This window comes from Stegodyphus dumicola, chromosome 4, assembly GCF_044657685.1.
Source record: "Stegodyphus dumicola isolate Sdum_Otavi_A_Nest chromosome 4, ASM4465768v1".
NCBI lineage: Eukaryota > Metazoa > Arthropoda > Arachnida > Araneae > Eresidae > Stegodyphus > Stegodyphus dumicola.
The window spans coordinates 252,548,195-252,568,667 of NC_140771.1; the positions used below are offsets into that span (position 1 = coordinate 252,548,195).

Consider the following 20,473-nt stretch of genomic DNA (forward strand, 5'->3'; position numbering starts at 1 on the left):
TGTTATCGTCATGCGATGATTTGTAGATACTTTATTTTTTACCACGATATTTTCGACGACGATGTTTTTAAACTGCGAAGTTTTTGAACCGCTTTATTTTCGACGGCGATGTTTTGTACCACGATGTTTTAGAACTGCGATGTTTTCTCTTACGATGTTTTGTAGCACGACGTTTTCGCCTTGCGTTGTTTTCTCCGCGACGTTTTCGTCTGCGATGTTTTTGCCGCGATGTTATCGGCGGACACCTATGCGGGATGGTAGGAGATCCTGACCACTGTTCGCTTGCAGAGAGACAGCCAAATATCATCTTAGGCAACCAGTAGCAAACCACATCCATGCATGAGCCGAAGCTACTTTGATAAATCGCAATGCATTGAAACGCATATGCGATTGCATAAACATTGCACGCAAAATCTCAGACAGGCTGGAGTTATTCTCAGCTGCCATCCTCGTCACCAGCACAACCCCTGTATTCTCTGTACCTGTAATGAACTAATTTTATCGTAAGTTAGCTTACTCGGCTTTTCTTATTCCCTGTATATACTTATCTCCTTAAACTGTAAACTCTGCCTTCTGAATCTTGAATTATGTACTTTGCTATATTTTATGTATTGTTTTCACTGTTTTGCCTTTTTTTATTTTATGTATTATTTCGCTTTTTAGTATTTTACTTCTTATTATTTTTAGTATTGCTATTTAGTATTTAGCCCTATTTTAGATATTACTTATACTGTTTATCAGCCACTTTGTTAATTGCTCATATATTGCACTGTACTCATTTATTGTTCACGTTGTGGATGCCTTTTGTAACCACCTATCCATAACTCTGTAAATATGTAACTGAAATTGTTCTTCTCACCCGCAATGCACCTTTCTTCCATCACTGCACTATCGTCTCCTCCAGCATTTGTTTGCACTGCCCCCAGCACTCGTCTTGAGGACAATATGTATATATAAGTGTGTTAAGTTGATCAAGTTTTTTCCGTCAGCGGGGCTACCTGGTCGATATGCTAACTTAACTACCTAGTGGACCGGCTGCCTCGCTGTCGGTGGAAAGAAAGAAAGTCTCAACTTTAACTCTCTCATTCAGATTGAAGGAGATACTTACTTTTCAATTTAAAACTTACGAGGGCCAAGCCCTAGGAGACACGCAGTCTGCAGCAGATATCGCACAGTCCTTTTGGAAGCATACTTAAGGTCTTTGAAAGCAGACACACTTTTCCTAATTTCAGTAAACGAGGAAAGAAAGAAAAATTTAAGCATAAAATAAAGTACTCATTGGCCACGCATGTGAGAAAAAAGGATTTTATTTAGCTTGTAGAGTCATTAGGTTATTTCGAAACAGGAGACGTGAAGAACGTGCAGTGCCTTCGCCGGGGTCCGAACTCCGAACTTCCCGAATACGCATCGAGTATGCTTTCGAATGGAAAGGAGGGAGAAAATAGCTTGTGTTACGTTGAAACACCGAAATCTGCAGAATGTCGACTTTCACCGGTGAATGTCAACATTCACATAGTCGCTTGGTGTATGTCCGAAATGTTTTCCAAATACTCTTATTTCTGACTTACACCGGTAAATGTCGGCATTCACCATGTACTAATGGTGAATGCTGAACATATAAGAATATTATATTTTCTTCTCCGTAATTCAGTCTCGAAAAAAACGCACTTGAGACTTAAAATAACAACTTATAAACATAAGAACTTAATATACACAGTACATTCAAACTGAGAAAGGAAAATAATAGAAGTTAAAAACTTATTAAATTATGGGGCCCACCAGCGGCCGAGTGGTAAAGACGCTGAACAGTGGTAGTTCGGTCCGAGGTTCGAATCCCGCGAACGGGCTGGCTGCATGGGCGTTTTCGTGGTTTTCCCCATGTGTAAAGTGTATACGAGCCAGATTCCCTTAGAAAGTCCTCCACGAAGGCATCCCTCCCCTTAGGCAGATAGCCCTCGATGCTTTGCCATAATGACACACACACACACACACCTTCACGAAGGCATCCCTCCCTTTAGGCAGGTAGCCCTCTTGTGCTTTGCCATAATTGAATAATCCAGTTCAATCCAATAATTACTAAATTATGTGATTCAAATCTTGTTTATTGCAACAACTTAAACTATTATTACAGTTTGAATTGCACAAGAAGCCCTTGCTTTTTCACAAGGAAAAGGCTCAAGGCTGCTTAAAAGCAAGGAAGTGTTCCACAAATAAATGCAGTTGTAAACAATTGCATTAATTTGTGGAACACTTCCTTTTGCAATGACAGTGTGTACATATACTCCTCTCTTTTCGACCTACATCAGAGCATACTGGTGATTGTCGACATACACCGGTGAGGGTCCGAATGTACAAGAATGTAATGCAATATTCGATCTTTCACCGACGTATTTGGTGAATCTTGACATTCTCCGGTGAAAGTCGACGTTCTCCAATTTCGATCTTTCACAGTAACATATACACCCCCTTTTAAATGGCAATTGTTGATTAGGCGACCCAATAACCAAATCCTAATTATCGCCTACCACCTTTTAGTTCGGGTGTCACTTGTAGAGTGATTAGGTTAAAAAAATGCAGGAAATGTGAAAAATATGCAGCGCCCTCGCCGGATCTCCAACCCTGGACCTTTCGAACACGCTTCGGGTATGCTTCCAATTACACCGTGAAGGCACGCGTAAAGGAAGAAGAAAATATGTGCTCAGCAAAAAGTCTGTTACTAGAAATTTTTTTAAAACAATTATCTCAAAATAATATATTTATATATTTATTTGGAATATTCGGAGGTATTATAGGGAAAAAAAGTGTATTTCTCTCTGCAGTAACCTCTTGGTACAGATATAAGCTTTTCTCAGCCTGATCAATATCCTCGGTTCTTTTTCGTCATGAAATAATCTTGAGAGGAAAAGAAATGTCCGTGTTTGGTTAATATCTCAAGACTGACATCAGATGTTTATGACATATCGGGTTGTAGAGAAAACTCTCTTTGACACGAAAATCCTCTCAATGTATTTAGTCGCAACATCTGTACGCGAACCTTTCTTACTTCGATTTTATTCTGACTGAAGATTTCAGGATTCAAATGCAAATTGCATTAAACATCTTTCCAACTGTAATTAAGATTAATTAAGCAATGGTAAATTTTCATGTCCTTCTGCATGCTTACTTATACGCTTGAAATCGAAATCCTAAATTTTAATTACAAATAAATAGTTCAAAAATTACACAAGCAAGAATGTGAAAAAATAAACGTATACATCTGAGAGACGTGTACTACAAAGGCTGTTCGCACATTTTTTAGACGATTTTGGTAAGCTGTAATAAAAATTCGTTTGCTGCAAAAGAAGTAATTGCAATTGTACTATCTTTTTAAAAGCTAAAATTATCGTCTGTGGCTTGAAAGTTGTGTTTTTATTCAAAATAGCAAATTTAACAAAGCAGTGATTCGGAGGCTACATTTACGCTCTTTCCGAAGAGAAATATACATACTCCGTTATCCAAAAACGATATGAGAGTCGTGGTTTTGTGATATTTAATGCGTCGATAAGTAATATCATCAACAAGAAAGGAAACAAACGTCAAATTGGAGCCTGAAGTGGGACAAAAATTCCCAACTAGTATCTAAGGAAAAAACGGACATCTTCGACTATTGCAAAGGTACGTTGTTTAATGTTAAAATAAAATCCCCCTAGTCAAAGGACAGTTGCAAAATCATTAAAATGCTCGGTGTCCACTGTAAACAAAATTATAAACGTTGATTTAAATCTTAAGAAAGCGAAAAAACGCAATGTGCATCGTCTTCTTCCAAAGCTGAACGCAGGACAAGCTGCAGAATTCTATATGAGAAACATTGATCCAAAGAAAAATGGAAAATAATTGTCACAATAGACGAGGCATGGGTGTATTTAAATGACTGAAACAGAAAAAGAGCCATTTATTATCATAAAAGGGGAGAAAAAATTTTAAGTACACGGTTCAAAGAATCGAAGGAAAGTTTTTCTAAGGGATTCATGATTGTTGCTGGTTTTTCTTATAATGGCAAGTTAAAAATAAAGTGAGTGCAAAAAAATGTCAAGATTAACTCCAAATGCTATCAGGAACATATTTTATCGCCAATTTTTCTGAATGAAATACCATCGCTTTACCCACAGTGCCATCCATCTGTGAGACTCCATCAGGACAAAGCTAGCAGTCACACATCAAAATCCACTGTAAATTTCCTAAAAGAAATCGGAAAAAAAAAAAAAAAAAAAAAAAAAAAAAACTGGTATCAAGACCATACCCTTCATTGATATCCCTACTAAATCTCCCGATGTGTCACCTATGAAATTTTGTGCTTTCGGATTTTAAAAACTGCATTATCCAAACGTTGTCCCAAAACCCTAACAGGAGTCTGGAAAGCTGTTCGGGAGGAATGGGATAGAATACCTCTTCTGCCACTTCAAAAGGCATTATTATCCTGGAAATTGCGGTGTCGGAAGACAGTTCAGAATAAAAGATGTTAAATAGAACATTTAAAACAGAATTTTATGTAATTTAGTTTTGTGAATACAATATACATCGTCTAAAAATGTGTGAACAGCCTCTGTATATTTACTTTCAAGAGCACAAATTAATTTAGGATAGTTAATTAACAGCCATTATGTGTTCATTGCAGTACTGCTAGAGTACTGCAGAATTACAATCCACTGGCTTTCACTACCATGAAAGTATCTTTTTTTTTTCCTGAAATCAGAACAATTTATTTTCAACCAGAAGAATTAAGACACAATAACACGCCGAATAAATACTAATTCAGAAGACAAACAACAAAAATCAGCGTTGTATTTACAAAATTTCCACAGGACTAGTTTCGATGGTTTTACCGAACCACCATCCTCAGCTGCAAAATTAAAAATCTTTCTGTTCTAGTTAACGATCCTAATTCCAATCCGAATTTGTCTTCGGCCTTCGGAAGAAATTATGTTTTAGTTCTGGTTTCACCAACAGATGGCGCCACTTGCTTATTCTTGTCCAGGCTTTCTTATCTTATCTAATAATTTTTTCCTATCTTGTTCATTTGCCGTTTTGCAGCTGAGGATGGTGGTTCGATAAAACCATCGAAACTAGTCCTGTGGAAATTTTGTAAATATAGCGCTGATTTTTGTTGTTTGTCTTCTGAATTAGTAACCAGAAGAATTTCGAAATAATAATTAATTTTGTTCCTTTAAGGCACTGGAATCTGATTTACGTTAAATAATTGTCATAAAAAGCATTAGTAAAATTAGATGTAAAAAGTGCTTATTAAATTTATAATTTCGGTTGTTTTTTTTTTTTTTTGATGCATCTGTGTGCGATAAAATAATATTAAAAACGTTAAAATTTGAAAATACTCAAGAATAAAACTTCCCCTGTATTAATTCGAAATTGCCTAATATTCTTCATTAAGTTTTTTATGTTAATGTAAAAATAAATAGCTATTTCAGGGAGCTTTATACTTTTTTGAATACAAATTAATCTGATTAAAGTTACCAAGATTTGGTTTCTAAAATTTCTTATAATCGTATCTTTTTAATGAAAAGGAATTATGTTCTTAATCCTTTTACATGGAAATAGCTAGAGGCAGTAAATTTGAAAACGTTTTATACTAATGCATTTTAATTTTTCAAAAATTAATTTTTTTTGTTTAAATAATTTGTGATTTCAGAAAAAAATATTCAGTTTTATTTAAGGGTTTTCAGTTTTTCTGTTAACAGTCTAAAATGCTGATTTTTTTTGTAGCACATGTAACTTTTCGTTCCCGAAAAATTAAAATAATTTGTTTTCTGACTTCGTCTACACACACAAGCACAACGCATGCACTACGTCTACATACACAAACACAACGCATGCACTACGTCTACATACACAAGCACAACGCATGCACTACGTCTACATACACAAGCACAACGCATGCACTACGTCTATATACACAAGCAAAACATTATACTAACTACATTATTTAAATTATACTAACTAAAATTTATTTAACTAGTGCTAGCATTTATTTAAATTAAAAAAATGCTGCTTTAATCCGGAGATTTTTCACATTTAGTTAATAAAGTAACATTTGCAGAAAGCCTATTTTTATCTATTCGCTTCTAAGAATATTTTTTCAAACACAGTACAAATTTGAAATTTTTCTTGCTGTATGGAAATAGAATACATCTTCATGATTCAGTTTGACATAAAATATATGATAATAGCGAAATTTGCCTGCAGCAGGTTTTAATTGTTTTCCAACCACTTTGGAATAACACATCGACAAAAATAATAATAACATAAAATCGAGAAACAAATCTTTAAGTCTGTTCTGACGTTAGAAACTTCTCTAGCCGAGTTTTTTTTTTGGCTCATCAGTAGCTCACTGTCGCTGAACACTGGTAGTTTGGTCTGGGATTCAATCCCGGCGAACGGGCTGGCTACATAGGCGTTTTCGTGATTGTCTCAATGCATACCGCATATATACGAGCCAGTTGCCCTTAGAATGTCCTCCACGAAGGCATTCCTTCTCTTGAGTGGTTGGCTGTAATAAAATAAACCCATTTTTTGTCTTTTTTCATTATGATAAGTTATTAAAGTATTTTTAAATCCAAAACTCCTTTAATGTGCATTTCATAGTGCAATTAATCATCAAAGTGCATTACAAGCAAAAATGTGTCGTGAAAAATGTAAGCGCTGCACGTGTAAACTTATTTATTCTTACAGATCTGCTACACGTTTAATAAGTATCGCATTCTGAAACAGCGTAATTGTCAAAGTTTCAGGCGAAGACCCTCGAATGATAAAGTTCTGATTCCTTGTCTTCTTTATCAAAAATCAACCATCTATACGGTAGGAGAATGTTTCTGATGGAAGAAAATTTAACATTATTAATTTAACCTTCTCACATTCTGACAAATAGTCAGTTCTCACAATGTTGTCTGTCAACGCATTGTAAACTCTCTAATTTATTAGCCCGAAAGGGACGTTAGTGTCGAAACAGCATTTTGCGTTGAATCACTATAAACGGGGTATCACTTTTCAAACTGTTGCCAACAAATATTACCGCTCTGTATTATATTTAAAAAAAATTAAATAATGAAAAATCTGCACCGCCGCGCAAACGGTATAGTAGTTAAGCAGCCAAGTGCGACACCGAAAGGTCCTGGTTCGAATTCCGGAGAAACCATGGATGTAAAATTTGCTGTCCCTTCATACATTAGGCCCACCAGCGGCCGAGCGGTAAAGTCGCTGAACACTGGTAGTTCGGTCCGAGGTTCGAATCCCGCGAACGGGCTGGCTGCATGGGCGTTTTCGTGGTTTTCCCCGTGTGTAACGTGTATACGAGCCAGTTTCTCTTAGAAAGCCCTCCACGAAGGCATTCCTCCCTTTAGGCAGATAGCCCTCGAGGCTTTGCGATAATCACACACACACACTGGTGTTATTAGAGCAGTCCTGGAAATTAATAGCCACACCTTGTTTCTCATGAACTTTGTTAGCTAATATGACAGATTTTTCAGATGGATTTTTGTTTTTGATTTAAAAGAGAAATTTTTTTAAGAATTATGTCTAACATTCAAAACATTTTTGTTAGGCTACAAGTTTAAAAACTTTCTAAAATCTTAAATTGAGAGATAGTTTGAAAAAAAAGATCCTAGCACACATTTAAAAAAACTTTGTAAGAAACTTTTGGAAGAAATAAGGAATTCGAAAACTATGAGTATTATGTGGAGAAATTGTTTCCATTCTACTGGAGAAATGCCGCGCTCACGTTTTGTTTTCTTCTCTTTCATTTGAATTTTTTCCTAAAACTTTCCGAGTTATTTTCGGTGAATATGGGAAGAAGTTTCATCGTGATATCGCTTCGATGGAAAAGAAGCGCAGCGGAAAATGGAAAGCAAATACATTGGCTGAGGCCTAATGATTTCATATATATATAACATCCGAGTTCGAGCCTGTAAAAGAGAAAAACAAAAAGCAATGAAATAAAAATCCAAATTTGCATATTTCATTTATGTAAAATGTGTACAATTATGATGAATGAAATTTGCTAACTGATGTGTTTTATCATAAAAAAAAATCAAAACATTATTTTAAATTCGCATTTAAAAAAATACTGATTTATTGGCGATATTATTATTGTCGATAATAAAATCGCTGAAAACCAACATAATTTCGGTGTATTTAAATCAAGTAAATCGCTAATTATTAGTTTTTAAGATATCAGCTCTAATCACTGGTGTCGCTTCTGAGGAAGTTTGGCTAGCATTTTGCGCAGCATACCATAATTATATGTGAATAATTAATAATTCTTTAATGAGCGTCCTCATTTTTAACTCTTAGACTGAATTTTTATTTTGATTTCAAAGTGGAACGATGGTTTGGGGAGTGTGATAAACATATTTTGAGAATCATAAAAGAGTTTCGCAATACCAGAAATAATTAATTATTAAAATTTAATAATTAATTTAATTTAACAATTAATTATTAAAATATTTAAAAGTATATAATAATTAATTTGATCTATGAATCTGAATGAACATGGAAGAACTCACGGAATTCTGAGTCGCTAACATAAGAAACTCTCAGAATTCTAATAAAGGAATAGTTAAAATATCAGTAATGATTAACAATTGAAATTTTACAAATCCTTGGTGCACGTGAATGTTTTGATTCTAATTTTCACAAATAAAAAATGGAATATTAGCATGTTAAATTACACATTCTGAAAATTCGAGTTTCGACTGGTACTATTTCGATGCAAGTCTTTCTTTTTAAAAATGTAAATGTTTTTCAGCAAATAACTCTCCTTATTGAAGAAAGGAAACCCGTATCAGATTCTTTTGAAACTGAATATTTTTCTAAAACTGATGCTAATCAAAAGAGGAATTTTTCTTAATATCAAATATAACACAAGACCTAACTCTGTTTATACTACGGTGTAGAGTGTGTTTCCGTTATGTATGCAATTATAATATTTTAAAATGTTTAACTCTTTGAAATCCAGACCCTTCGCTTAGCTGTATCCTCAAAATACCCGAACCGCCCGAAATACTTTTCCAGTTTCACAGCAATTTCCTCCCCTCCCCGTCCATTAACGCAGAAAATAGGTGTGAAGATGTCCAATGACATCCTTTGTACTGTCTAACAAAGATTCCATTAGCCTTTGACCACTTTCTTTATAAAACTATTCTGAAGGTCAGATCAACAAGCCCTTCCGGCTTTGTTATGATCACGACTGAGATTTTGTTTATTTCCGTTATTTTTATAGGAAGGAATAAATTGTTTAAAAATAAATATAATCCTTAAATTTTTAAACTGCTCTTTTATTGCTGTTTAAAGCTTAAAAGCACACAGTACCGCAAAAGAATCAACAACGAAATGTGACGATCAACCAAAAGATAAAAAACTCTTAGGACAAGCTGTCTGCAGTAAACTGATACAATGCATTTGGGTAAAGTGCACCTGCTACTACATACCTTAGGGAGGGGGAAGAAAAGAAGATTACAATCTCGGCCGTTTTCGGGCGGTTCTGGTCGTTTCAATGTAGGGCCGTGTCGGGCGGATTGGATGTGAAGGAGTTAAATAACTGCCAAGCATCTTTTAAGAAAATTAAATAAATAGAAGCATTTCTTCTATTTGTAAATAATCTTCATTTCCGGTGAATAGATATTCTGTATAGTCGCAAATTATAAATATTCTAAATTAATAGTTGAGCGTTCTTTAATAATACTCGATATCTCAGTTTGAATCGCAAATTTCATGTTAACTGATCTGCTCCTGCAAACTGTTCAAAGTACTTAAATAAGATAGTAGCAAAAGATCAGTTAAATAATGTGGCAATCATGGAATATAACATCATATTTAAATTATGCAACAAGAACTATAATCTTTGGTAAGAACAAAAATTGTGATACAGCTATAATAGTTCGTAGAGGTCACTGTGAAAACTTCACATCTTCTTTAACCCTTCAATGCATGGTGATGCATATATGAATCATACGTATTTTTACTGAATTTAACACTAAAAAATTACAAAGCAGTTAGTTTACTGGGCTAATTTTTATCTTAATATATCCATATCAATGTTTAGCTATTCTTTTCTCTAGTAGATGGCAACATAAAACGGTACTTTGTATTTCATTAGTGCAAAGAACACGGAATTCATTTCTGTTTTTTTTCAGTCGTCAAGCTAGGTCTACCAGCGGCCGAGCGGTAAAGTCACTGAACACTGGTAGTTCGGTCCGAGGTTCGAATCCCGCGAACGGGCTGGCTGCACGGGCGTTTTCGTGGTTTTCCCCATGTGTAAAGTGTATACGAGCCAGTTTCCCTTAGAAAGTCCTCCACGAAGGCATCCCTCCCCTTAGGCAGATAGCCCTAGTGTGCTTTGCTGTAAGCGCAGTAAACCAAACCAGTCGTCAAGCTAGCTTTGTATTAGTCATAAATTCGATATTAAACTCTTAAAATGTTTACTTTGTATAGCTGAAAGTATGTACTTTTCAAATTTTGTTAATATTTAACTATAGAATTGTTTTAAAATGAAATATTTCAATTTTCTGTTTGATTCATATATGCATCACTATGCATGTATGATTAGATTTCATTTTAGAGTGCAGTGTGATGCACATAATGAATCAGGTTAAAATTTAGAATGGATTTTTAATTATAAGACGTTATAATACCTTTTATTTCATGATTACTTTAATATCAGCAACAACCACTCTATATTTGCATGTATTGTTCTTATTTAGAGTCATAAAATATTAATGTCTCTAATTATGCAGTATGTATATTGTTTGTTTGTATTGAAAAATTCCCTTAATTTTTTTTATTTATGTTAATATTTGTAAGTGGTCTGGATGAATTTGCTCACAAGTTTGAGGCATACTCAGGCCAAGAAAATCTACTTCACAATCGCTGAGCAAAGATGCAGAATCGGGCGCCAGTGTAAATGTTGTGATTAGATTTTGTAGGGAAGATTTCTCGAAATCAAAATTTCAACTTGTATTTCGACAACTTTTATACTTCAGTTCACATAATGAAATATTTAGCTGATTAGGGCATTCTTTGTTTGGGAACTGTGCATAGGAACAGAATTCCAGAATTCTTACAAAAGAGCAACTGAACAAGCGTTGAATACGTTGCAGACTGCGGTGGAACTGAAATATGTAATTTAGTGTGAAAAGACAATAAGAATGTGCTCTTGTTGTCTTGCGTTTGCTAGGAAACACCCCATTGAGTAAATATCTAGTTTCGACAGGAAGAAGAAAAAAAAGACAGTTACTGTGGACTGCCCAAATGTTGTGAAACGACGCGCAACAAACATATGGGGGGGGCGTAGATGTGCTGAATAGCCATATAAGAATATACAAAATAACTGAGATCAAGAAAGTGGTATATGAGATTTTTTACTACTTCTAAGACCTTGAGATCGTAAATGCGTAGCTGCTGTACAAAAGAGTGTCTCTACAGAATGCGGAGCCAACCCTAAGGATTTGCTAAACCTGGCCACTTGAGCTATCCGTTGGATTTTGCAAAATGGGTAAAAGTTCAGAAGACGGAGAGGTCCTGCATCAAACATTCCTCCAACCTGCGTCACACAGGATAAAATTCAACATGTTCCCATATGGAACGAAAATCGCACTCATTGTGAAATGCCAAATTACAAAAATTTATTGGATGCGAAAAAATGCACTGTAGCATTATGTCTAAATAAGGACAGAAATTGTTTCGGAATTTTCCATACAACACAAATTGCACAATAAATATACATGTACAATATACAGGGGTTGGACAAAAATATGGAAACACCTTTAAAAAAAACATGTTTCTTTGCTTAATATGTTGTAGGAAACCCGTTGGCATCCAAAACAGCTTGCAGTCTTCTCGGAATGGATAAATACAGTTCCTGTATGTTTGCCAAGGGAATATTATACCATTCTTCCTGCAAAACGGTGGCAAGTTCAGATAACGATGTTGGCGGTGGATAACGAGAACGCACTTTCCGTTCCAATGTAGACCACAAAGGTTCGATAATATTCAGGTTTGGTAACTGTGGTGGCCAGGGAAGATGGGACAACTCATCCTCGTGCTCAGAAAACCAGTCCTGGACAATGTGAGCTGTGTGAACAGGGGCTTTGTCGTCTTGGAAGACACCATCACCATCGGGAACAAAGTTTGTACCATGGGATGAACTTGATCGGCCAAAATGTTCACATAAGTCTTGGCAGTCATGTGCCCTGACACAGTTATCATGGAGCTAGCAGAGAACCACGATATGGCTGCCCAAACCATAACAGAACCCCCGCCATGTTTCACTCTTGGCAACAAGCAGTCTGTATTATAGGCTTGAGATGGCGTTCTCCAGACGTAAACTCGGCCAGAAGTGAGAAACAATGTGAAAGAAGACTCGTCAGACCATATTGCTCGCTTCCACTGCTCTATAGTCCAGGGTTTATGACTTAAACACCACCTTTTCCTGTTACGAGAATTAGCATCACTGATGAGTGGCTTCTCAATTGCAGCACGGCCAGCAATTCCCTGTTTATGAAGCTCCCTTCTAATTGTTTTGGTACCCACAGGGTTCGGTAACACAACATTCATTTCAGCAGTAACTTTTGCAGGTGTGCTCTTCTTATTTTTAGTCACAATTGCCCTTAATGATCGTCTGTCACGATCACTCAGGACACACTTTCGTCCGCGCTGTGATTTAGCAGATGATGTTTTTCCGCTTTTCAAATATGCGGAATAAATCTTCGATACAGTACCTCTTGAAACACTAAACACCTCGGCTACCTTGCTTACGGAAGCACCTACGATACGTGCTCCAACAATTTGCCCACGTTCGAAGTCTGTTAATTCTGACATAATGCAATGACAACCTCACATAACAGTACTCCGACAACAACTGAACTGTTTAGCAGATTTACGAAGTTGTATAGGTGGCGTCAGTAGTCAAAAACGCCAGCGCCACCTACATATTTCATTAAAATCAATCTTTCTCTTCAAACATGCATTTCACAAGGTGTTTCCATATTTTTGTCCATCCACTGTATTTGATACGTCATTTTTATTTAAATTTTCATCACAATTTTAATTTTTATAAAGTCTGAACATTATGATTAATCAGAGTTAGGTATTAATAAAATTTTAATTAAAGTCATATCTTCTAAAAACAATAAATAATTAAGTATTTTATGCCAATATTTATTTATAATGTTGCGAGGCCCCAACTTGTCAGCAACAGTGGTAGTGACTGCTATGAACTGTAAATTACACAAACTCGTAAGAAGGGTTTAAATCCCTTTTTATTCCACTTTAGAAATAACAGCTGCGTTCACTTGACGCTCACAAACTACGCCGACCTGGCGGTTTAACAAAACAGAAATGTGAAACTAAAAATAAATGACAGGATGAATAAATAACGAGATCACTACCTACGAGGCTCTAAATTCGTAACTTACTTAACCGCGTTCTAAGATACAGCTGAGATTCAGCAAACTTATTGATTAAGTAGTTGAAGATTCAACGAACTGCCGAAATAGGCACACAGGCCGAAACGCGCGGTTCTTAAATTTCTACCTAGCAACCTTCACGCTCGCGATTCAAGAAGCACACTCACAATCTCGTCTCCCTTCTATTTAAACTCAACTTACTTCTGATAAAATTTGAATAGACTGCGCGTTCTACTACAATTTACATACTCTGGAATTGGCAATTCTAGGGGAAAGTAAAGACTTGACAGGAAAGATAGCTTAAAATAAATGTTAATTAAAATAAATATAAACCCTACATATTAAATATTTTATTGCAGATGATTTTTCATGTGGTTTACTTTTTAGTGCTAAATGCATGACGATGCACATATGCATCAAACCTAAAAATTCAAAAAATAACCTATAAAAAATGTTAAATTTTTTAATATTTTCCCGTATTTATTTAAGTCAGGACCATGAAGGAAAAAAGTGTTTTGGTAAAAGTATAAAGAATCATGCATTGAAGGTTTAAGAAGTTTGAAGTGAAGTTAAAACTACTTATGATCGCAGTTTAATTATAAGTATTAGTCTTCAGATGACGGCTTAATTACATGGAACTACTTGAGAGTTTTCCAATTTCAGCATAAACTCAAATCGATTTGCTGAAAGAAATCGTTCATAAAACACCAAATGGTTCTTTAGCGTTTTGTTTTTGCTTCTTCATTAGCTCTACAAAATTTCAAAATTAGCATCTTTTACAAATTCTTTCTCAGCTGCTTTTAAGTTCTAAATTTCCGCTAGCCATAATTTTCTTCTCGTTCAAGCAATCTAATTATCTGTTCATATGTTTATAGGGCTTGGTCGTAACAAATACAAGAAGGGAAGCGTACTTAAGTTGTAAAGATACTACTAACCAAGGAGGCGGAACAGACTGCATAGTTGGTGTTTTGACAACGGCACTTGTAGATGGATATGGAATTTTCACAAATGTATCGTTCCTGGAAACAGGCGACAGGTAATTTTGTTTTCATTCCATACTTTGTAAACAGAATTTCATCTCGTGTTAAGGAATGCGAATCAATCCTAGAAGACGCTGCGCAAATCAAGGCGTTGTTTACATATCTTAGCCAATATTACGCCTTTTTATGACGCAATATTGGCTACTTCTCTTTCCAGAAATATTATAGAAAGAAATATTTCCAGAAATATCAATCGAATTAAAATTATATTTTAACTGAGTTGAAGTGCTACGTTTATAATGTTACTGCGAGAGATTTTATTATTATTATAAATCTACTTTATTGTGTGTTGTGTTCTATTGTTAACTTTCGCTCAGAAGTGCATTAGTAAGATTTACCAAACGATTGAAAATATTGAATGAATGATTTAAAATTTAAAACCGCAACTGTTCAAAACACAAAAAATAATTTTTTGCCTCAAAGAACATTCTGATCATTGATTAGTACGACTGATATCGGTATTTATGGGTAAATATTTAAATTTGGATTTTTTTCTACCAGTTGAAGCCAAAGAGTAAAAATGTGTAATTGAGTATTGTACGAAAAATCATTTGATTGCCATAATATCCGATTTGTGAAACGAATACGAAAATTGGTAGATCCAGAGAATGGTTTTGAATGGATGGGTAGAGTTAGGAGTGGCCAATGTAAGCATCGATTTACAAGTTCTGTTCGATAAGATTCGTATTTTCCGAAGATCTGAGAGAGATGTCGGTAAAGGAAATCAGCTGCCGCAACTCTGCATTCTGTAATAAAATCATTTTCCACTGAGAACAAATTGATGTAATGTTGCAATATTTAATTAGTTTATTTCTAGAAAAAATGCTTTTAATATGGCTAAGCAATGATAAAACGATTAAAGACAGAATTGCATGCCTACATGCAATACAAAATTGATCTTCTATTATATTGCTTTTCTACTGTATTGCAAAATTTAATTACAAAATTTAAGTTAATTTTAACATTTCTTTTCGCTCTTCTTATTCTTAACACGTTGAGCACCACGTCAGCCATCTGTGGCTGACACTAGATTTTCCGTTTAGGCCACGTGAGCCATCTCTGGCTGATACTAGATTTTCCGTTTAGGCCGCGTGAGCCATCTCTGGCTGATACTAGATTTTCCGTTTAGGCCGCGTGAGCCATCTCTGGCTGATACTAGATTTTCCGTTTAGGCCGCGTGAGCCATCTGTGGCTGATACTAGAATTTCCGTTTAGGCCGCATCAGACATCTGTGGCTGACACTAGATTTTTCGTTTAGGCCGCGTCAGACATCTGTGGCTGACACTAGATTTTTCGTTTAGGCCGCGTCAGACATCTGTGGCTGACACTAGATTTTTCGTTTAGGCCGCGTCAGACATCTGTGGCTGACACTAGATTTTCCGTTTAGGCCGCGTCAGCTATCCTCGGCTGACACTAGATTTTCCGCTTAGGCCGCGTCAGCCATCTGTGGCTGAACTAAACTTTCCGTTTAGGTCGCGTCAGCCATTTGTGGCTGACACTAGACCTTTTCGTTTAGGCCGCGTCGACCGCCGCTGGCTGACAGCGTGTAACATGATATATAACAATAAAATTTACACTGTTTTATGAAAGTACACAAAATTTATTTAAAATTTACTTAATTTTGATTCATGATTTGATTTTGATTCATCGGATTTCATTGAAACATGGTAAATATAAAAACGGTTCTCCATTACAGCTATTACAAAATGTGACAACACTCTTTTAGTCTTTCTACCAGTTTCTGTTGCATTTTTATCATAACATAATTTACAATATTTTCGTACTTCAGAGGCTTTTCCCGGTTTTCTTCGGCGTTTATGTTGTCGTTTTCTAGATAATCTTGCATTTTTGTTCGACGGAATGTCTTCTTTTTCACAACTTGTTGCTATCTTCTACCGCGATACGAATCACTGGCTCTACAATACCAGCGCTTTTAAGCAAAGCGCGTGGCCTTAACGGAATTGCCTAAAACATACGCGTGGCGCTCAACGTGTTAATTTCCGATTATAAGAGAATCGTGCGATAATCACAAACCTCTTACCGAAACTTTCTCTGCATTGATGCAACCAGGTTTTTGCGTGTTTTTCTCTTCGTTTTAGATAAGAAATAGACATTTTTTTTTTTTTTTTTTTTTTTTTTTTTTTCTGCAGTCATTTATTCAAACCCATTATCATTATAAGGGTACATCCCCGATCATCCAAGCTGGCCGTATGATCAAAATCCATTTATCTCCTGCTAAAGAGTTTTCATACACTGTTCTACAAACTGTTCAGGGTTCAGCCGTATGCTTTAGCACATGCTGGTGAACATTATGTTTTAACTTTTTTATTTTGTAAATATTGGTTTATTATTTCATTTATTGTTGTTACAGATGTATTTAAAGATTTTGTAAATGATTTCTGCGTGGGAGGATTTTTTCTTGTTGCTAATGATTTAACTTTAGAAACATTAGAAACAGTGCGTACCTTTTTGGGGCATTCGTTTGAAGCCTTCTTTCCATGTAGAAGTAATGACTGAGGGTTTTTCCCTTTCCGATTAATAATGTTGCTTGTTTAGTACTTAAAAAGTGTAATTCCATACATTTCGTAACGTATTATATTATGGAATGGGAATATTTCTCTTCGAAAAGCACAAAAACAGAAAAAGCTATAGGGAAAAGAGCGTGGGATGTTCTTTTAAAAGGACAAATCTAAATTTTTATCTTCTGCCTGCCAGCCTTGGTCGTAATTTAAAACTTTACGTTTAAACTTGGTGCTTGAAGGTAGTTCTAAAATAAATTAACGGCTGCATAGAAAATAATATACATTGAATATTTAGGCGTAGAAAGTAGTCTAATCATTTTATAGGCACTGAACCAGTGATAAATGATATCAAAATAAAAAGGCATTAATGGCGTCAGGGTAATATATAATAGGAGTTTGTGAAGAACCACTGTAGTGACATAAAATGTATATTCGAAAATTCTACGGCGCGTCTTATAGGGCCTGCGCATACGCCAACGAGCTGTAAAACAACGGTTGGGAAAGACTAGCGAATTTATGAAGAGAAATTTATAAGCATTACACTATAAAGCTTTACTATTAGCTTATTACCAGGTTACGCCTAACGTTTTCGTTTCGTGTTATTTTACACATCGTCGTGTATTTTAAGAAATTGTAAATTTTAAAAACAGTGAAAGTTCTTGACATGAATTAGAAATTAGAGACAATTTACCTTAAAGTAAATGTTATGTTTTACCGCATGCAACATGAATGATGGCAGGCTGAATCAATTAATAAAAATTTCAAAATATTTTCTGTCATCATTTGAGGAAGATTTACTTCTAAAATTAAGCCACTCGGACTTTCTATAATAACCTTAACAGGCGTTGAAATTTGAGTAAAATTTATCGAATAGTGTTAAGTGCAAGCCAGAGAATATCAATCTGTCGGAAAGATATCAACAAGAAAATGCATTTTGATGCATGGATAAGGGAGGTTGTAAGGATCCTACGTTTTACTAACGTTTATTTTATTTTAAAACTGTACTATCACTTCTTATTTTCTACTTTCGGCCAGAATTAAATGCTTTAACTTGTTTATGCAAATTGTCTTGCTAACGCCCAAGTATTTAAGTTGTGGCTTTTTGCCAAGAGTTAGAGAGAGAAGGAGATTGAGGAAGCGAGCCGCCTGCTACTGCAGTCTTACCAGTTTTCACTAGGTTGCTGTTTGCCTTTAAGGCCAGATGTTTAGCCCTCTTGATATTTGACTAACGTATTGTAGTTTCAGCAGCTCGGCGTACTACATACGTACCCGTTTTAAGTAAAGGCCAGTCTTAGAGCTAGGCATTTGTATACTAATTCAAAGTTAGCTTTTAGTTAGAGTTTTAGTTAATAGTTTTATATTTTTTACGTTCAGACAAGTGGTTGGTCTCTGTATCCCGAAGTTCGGGAGTACCTGTAAAGTAATATAGAATAAAGGGTACCCTTCCTGCTTGTGTCGTCTATTCCACTCAATCTGGAACAGAGCTTTAGTAAGTTAACTGTTCTTATTCAGGATACAGTATGTTCTCGAAACAAGTGAAAAGACATACATGTCCTGACAAGTTTGCTTATATTTCTAATAGCAAGTGGTTGTTGTGACTAATATCATTTGTCTAACCTCGTCAGAATAAGACCACGGAATTTATCGTAGCAAGGAGAGCACTAAATTACGCCTGTCGTTGGCAAGAATCTTCGGTATCGTATAGATGACAGTATAATTTTTTCCAGTTCCATCTCAATTTGATACAGAGCATCTCGAAGGATGAGTCCGAGGGATTTTTACTACAACCAAACCACACAAGAGGACTTTCGGTTCGCCACATCTTTAGAATGCCTCCATGCTGCAAAGTCACTATATATTTACAAACATCCATGTCTTCTTCTCCGGGATTGGAACCTGGGGCTCTCAGTACGATAGTCACTAAACTACCGTCCTCTTGAGTCACTAAACACCGTCCTCTTGGGTGGCTAAGATCAAGTTACTATATTTAGTGAAACTAATTGTGAAAATCGCTCGGAAAAACTTTAATAAAGTCATGTATCAGGAAATGGTCTTCTGTAGCACCATACATGAATCCACCGCCATTAGAGACAATGCGTTATAAATCCCACCCAGAATTTTGATTTACAAACATCCACCAGTACCTGCTTAGTAGATGGCAGGAAGTTATATAGATAGTAAATGTTTACCTATATTTAAGGCCTGAAAGAATTTTTGAGTACGAATTATGTAAAAGCCATTTTTATGTTGCGCTCAAATTTCCATTGGACAGTGAAAACTTCCAAAGCCCGAATCAATACAATTCTTTCTTAAAATATAATTCTCTACAGTGTGTACCTTTCGTGAATTTATAAATCTTTCTTTTAAATCCATACATCTTGCTTAGTCTGCTCCGAGTAAAGTTTTAATTTTCTATCCAGAAATACATGCTTTTTGAACTGAATGATGGAAATGAATGTATATGAGATTGGTTAGAATTATTACAAATAACACCAAGGGTGGATGGTTTGATATTCTTATAGGTATTGTCATGGCAGTACGAAAGCTCTAGAGATTATTTAGTAATTACGAATAAAGGTCATTACATTCGAATAAAAAAATGGCGAAAGTTTCCAAACATGCATAATTTATGTTGAAAAATTCGTTGTAAATACCCAAAAGACGACATGCAATTATATCCGGATGCTCGAAATTTTACTCTAAAAAAGGAATTAGTGTAAAAAACTGTTTTTCAGAACAATCCTCTTCAAAATTCCGCATGAGCATTTTGTTTGCATTCCACTGTTTTATTAAGGATGCAAAAACTCAACTCTTCTTCCATTATTATTTATGTTAGAGAGGACTTTTGTGTCTCTTTCGCAATTAAAATTAAAGGCTTCGTTAGCAAGGGAGTCTCACGTGGTCAAATGCGTATAAAAACGTAATTTATTTTTAAACAGAGAGTTTAAAAGGACATTACATAATTTCACGTATTGTAATGATTTAGCTTTCTTACTAGAAAAACTAAAGAAATAATATGCACTGATAAAAACTTAAATATCTAATCTAACAAATTTCAAACATTTAACTGTACACAAAATTTAACGGCATTTAAAAAACTAATGAAAGTAATTAATTAGAAATTTGAAGATCGATTTGAAAGTTTCTAAACAATCAGACGTGTTTTATTTCCTACAGATAGAAATGTGTATATTCAGATGGATCTAAAGAACAGAAAAGAAATCTTTAGCGGTCATTCAGATTCAGTTGGATCCAATTACTTAATTTAAGCAAAATATGTAACAGTTATTTGCTTTATTTCAGTCCCAGTCTTACCGAGATCCCCCTGAAAGAGGAATCTCAGGATTTTATCTTTTTGTCCATTATTGCAACCTCTCGAAAGGACTTTTGTATCGAGAGATTTTAAGTGCCCCTATGGCATAAGGATATTATAGTCATAAATGTATATGCTTTATTCAAT

The 20,473-nt window shown here is 35.3% G+C and overlaps 1 protein-coding gene across 3 annotated transcripts in view; it reads left to right on the plus strand.

Moving 5' to 3' along the window:
• The window catches only part of LOC118197652 (uncharacterized), a 388,162-nt gene that overhangs the window by 168,149 nt on the left and 199,540 nt on the right, over nt 1-20,473 (plus strand). For all 3 annotated transcript variants that reach the window (XM_085816220.1, XM_085816221.1, XM_085816222.1), the window contains exon 7: nt 14,327-14,487. In XM_085816220.1, coding sequence (XP_085672346.1) covers nt 14,327-14,487 — 161 coding nt within the window. The remainder of the gene's footprint in view (nt 1-14,326; nt 14,488-20,473) is intronic.